The following is a 3,568-nucleotide window of genomic DNA, read 5'->3' on the forward strand; positions in this document are numbered from 1 at the left end:
AAATCGTCGGCATTGCAAAGTTGCATTTTCCCTGTTGCTAAATATCGTAGTGTTGCCAAACATTTTATTTCCGGACTAATCGGGTTATTCCTGTTAGTCGGGGATGTTATTGCATCCCGCACTAATTCCACAACAAGTTTGATACCCTCACGATTTAGCCTATATCTCTTGATCAATTCACAGTCTTCCATTGTCTCCAAAACATTTCGTCTCGCAGCCATTTTCAGATTCTTTGTGAATAGGTCTTACTGAGTTAGGAGTCCTCTCGAGGACTTTTAAGCTCTCCTAAACTTAGGTGCTACTTTTAGGCCTAAAATACTTTGTGAATTGCTCTTAGTGAATAAAATTAGGAGTCCTAAATTTAAGACTGACACGCCCATTATGTTTAGGAGTTTCTCCTAAATTCGCCAGTTAGGAGCTACTTTTAGCCCTAAGATCCTTTGTGAATACGGCCCCTGGAGTTGGTGTTTAGCTGATGTGTATTTTCCCGTTCAAGTACAATTGAATAGAATACACAGCATTTAGAGGGATTTTGACCAATAACTGCCTGTTCTGCTGCGTTGTTCATTGACTTTAGTTTGAAAGGGACAGATGGAGCTCACAGGGGACATCAATGTTACTGTTTTGCAGGCTTGGGTCTCTCTAGTTCGTCCCAGTGGGATCTCATGGGCACTGCTATGGTTACACCTGATCATGTGAGGCTGACCCCGGACCTGCAGAGCAGACAGGGAGCAGTGTGGAGTCGAATTGTAAGTCCACTGCATTAAACATCCAAATACATAATTAACAGACACCCTAACCTCACACCATCTGCCTCACTTTAACACAGTAACTCTGAAATTGTCTTGTTAACTTAACCTCTCACCATCACCTTGGTATGATAGTAAGATAAAAAATGTTCAAAATCATAAGAGTTAAGCTTGTTTCTAAATTCCGTTGACAAATTTTGTCTGCACATACAAAAGAATAACCTGCTCGTCTTCATTGCTGTCTCTTTCCAGCCGTTTTTCGAGCGGGACTGGGAGCTCAAGGTGCAATTCAAAATCCACGGCGTTGGAAAGAAGAATTTGAATGGGGATGGCATGGCTATCTGGTTAACCAAAGATCGCATGCAGAACGGTAGGTGGACTGGATCAAGGCTAGACGTGGAAATGATTTAATGTAATGTGAAAACAAACGGGATGAACCCCAGTTTTTCTAGGACGATATTCTTTAATATCTCGTTTTTTGAAATGAGTTTCCCCACTCATAGGTGAATGCTTTCCTGATGAGATTTCAAACTTTCCTACATGTTTTTATTAATCTTGTTGCTTTTAATAAATCTAAAACACTCCCTTGATTATTTTTTTCTCAGCATTTTGAAAGCCGTGACAGTATGGCGTACATTTGGCAACTGCCATTTAAAAAGGTATTCGGTCAAGCATATGTGAGGTAGTAGTTTGCTATACAAAAATGCACGGCTTGTGTAGTATGTAGTGACCCTCTGACAGTTCTCTCTGACCAATCAGAGGTCTACAGTGTTTTAACTCCAAATGTAACTATCGCCGAAGTTGCTTAGGTGGTTCTAAAAGAAGAATAAGGTATTTTTCTGGTGCAAAGCCAAAAGATAGCATGTCAAGTTCCCAGATAATATCAATCCTGTCTGTATGACTCGAGTGCATAAGCCTTCTTCATAGGCCTCTAACAAACAACTCAAATAATCTGTGCTTTTTGATGACCTCACCGTCACTTTGCAGGTCCTGTGTTTGGCAACATGGATCAGTTTGTTGGACTTGGAATACTTTTGGACACTTACCCCAATGCCGACAAGACCCATGATGTGAGTGACAGTTAGAGTTATTGTCCTGTTGGTATTTTTTGTTGAGTGAAATCATCTCTTTCTGCAACCCTCTCCAATGTGCTGAGGACACGGCGTTGAAGTAATTTCAGCCATCTGTTTATCCCTAAATCTTTACCAGTTCACCATCCTATGTTGTTTTGTCACATACATATGTTCAAACTTCAGCCCTTTTTCCCCTCAATGTCACATTAGGGGATATGCGCCTAGCACTGGCAGATGTTTATATGTCTAGCTGGGCCATTTCATTTAGTTCTGTTCAAGAGGTTGTGTTATTGGTCACTGAATGACGGAGAAAATCTGACGTCCGCTCATCATTTTGAAAGATTAGAACACTAACTGTGGCGATCTACCATACCTTTGAAGCCACTCAGAGTGTGTCTCTTCAGTGGCACTACTGCTGCAGGACTTGATAAATCAAATACAACGCTGTGAGTTTTTTGAAACAATGCCGGAGTGTTTTAAGTGCCTCACTGTTGCTGCAGGGAGAAATGAAATTAACTGGTGCCATCTTTATTGATCTTACCAAAGCTTTTGATGTTGTTGATCGCTATTTACTACTTGATAAATTATATGCTATTGGACTTTCTAGAAGTGCATTACTTTGGTTTAGCTCATATTTACATAATCGAAAACAGTGTGTTATTTTGAATGGGAAAAGTTCTGATCTCCTTATACAGCATAGTGGAGTACCTCAGGGCTCTACACTTGGACCACTACTTTTCACCATTTATATAAACAATTTGCCCTCCATTTTTCAAAACTGTAATGTTCATCTATATGCAGATGATACCGTTATTTACACATCAAAACCAAATCTCTCTCAAATTCAAGTTTCACTCCAGTCAGATTTCACCCTCCTGCAAGACTGGCTATTCCAGAACAAGTTACTTTTGAACAAAACTAAATCCTTCTCTATGATCTTTGGTACCCGACACAAACTCAAATCTTTGACTGGCTCATGTGATATTTCTTGCAATGATGGTACAATTCTGCATAGAGTTGACAGTTTTAAATATTTAGGGGTATGGCTTGACTCTAACCTTTCATTCAAACCTCATATTGATCATATACTGCATAAAGTAAACTTTGGTCTCGGTACTCTTTACCGCTCTCGGCACTGTTTTACCTTAAAAGTTAGGAAAAAACTTGCTACCCAACTGCTATTTCCCTTATTAGACTATTGTGACGTTGTTTATCTCAATGCTCCGAAATCTGTTCTAGCCCCGCTAAACATTGCTTACAATAGAATGTGTAGATTTATTCTCGGTTGTGATTTCCATACACACCACTGTGCACTGTACCTAAACCTCAATCTCCCTTCTCCTGATTTGAGAAGACATTTGCACTGGCTTGAGTTCATTTATAAAAGTTTCAACTTTAATTATCCCCCATATTTGAAACAGTATCTCTTTCGTTTTACATCAACCCACCAAGTTAGACATACCTCTCAGCTCTTCTTCACCGTTCCTCTAGTTAAAAAGGACATTGGCAAAAGAGCCTTCAAATTTAAAGCTCCTGCTGATTGGAATAACTTACCTGCTACCATCAGATCTCTCCCTACTCTGACTTTGTTCAAGCGTGCATTGTCGTCTCACCTCAAGGTTGAATGTTTTTGTATGACCTGAAGTACTTTATTTATTGTTTAAGGGTTGTTGAGGCTCCATCTTATTTCACCATCTCCTCATGAGATGACCCACCTATTGCCCATTTCTAAGTCTTTATTTCTAA

The 3,568-nt window shown here is 39.7% G+C and overlaps 1 protein-coding gene across 1 annotated transcript; it reads left to right on the forward strand.

The window, feature by feature from the left end:
- The first annotated feature begins 635 nt into the window (after window positions 1-635).
- Window positions 636-2,242, forward strand: LOC104944551 (VIP36-like protein). The gene is made up of 3 exons (XM_010770099.1): window positions 636-749; window positions 1,002-1,119; window positions 1,737-2,242. The coding sequence occupies exons 1-3, from the start codon at window positions 666-668 to the stop codon at window positions 1,832-1,834; spliced, it is 300 nt and encodes a 99-aa protein (XP_010768401.1). The 5' UTR covers window positions 636-665; the 3' UTR covers window positions 1,835-2,242.
- The last annotated feature ends 1,326 nt before the right edge of the window (window positions 2,243-3,568 follow it).

This window comes from Notothenia coriiceps, unplaced genomic scaffold, assembly GCF_000735185.1.
Source record: "Notothenia coriiceps isolate Sejong01 unplaced genomic scaffold, NC01 NC01_scaffold00008350, whole genome shotgun sequence".
NCBI classification, from domain to species: domain Eukaryota; kingdom Metazoa; phylum Chordata; class Actinopteri; order Perciformes; family Nototheniidae; genus Notothenia; species Notothenia coriiceps.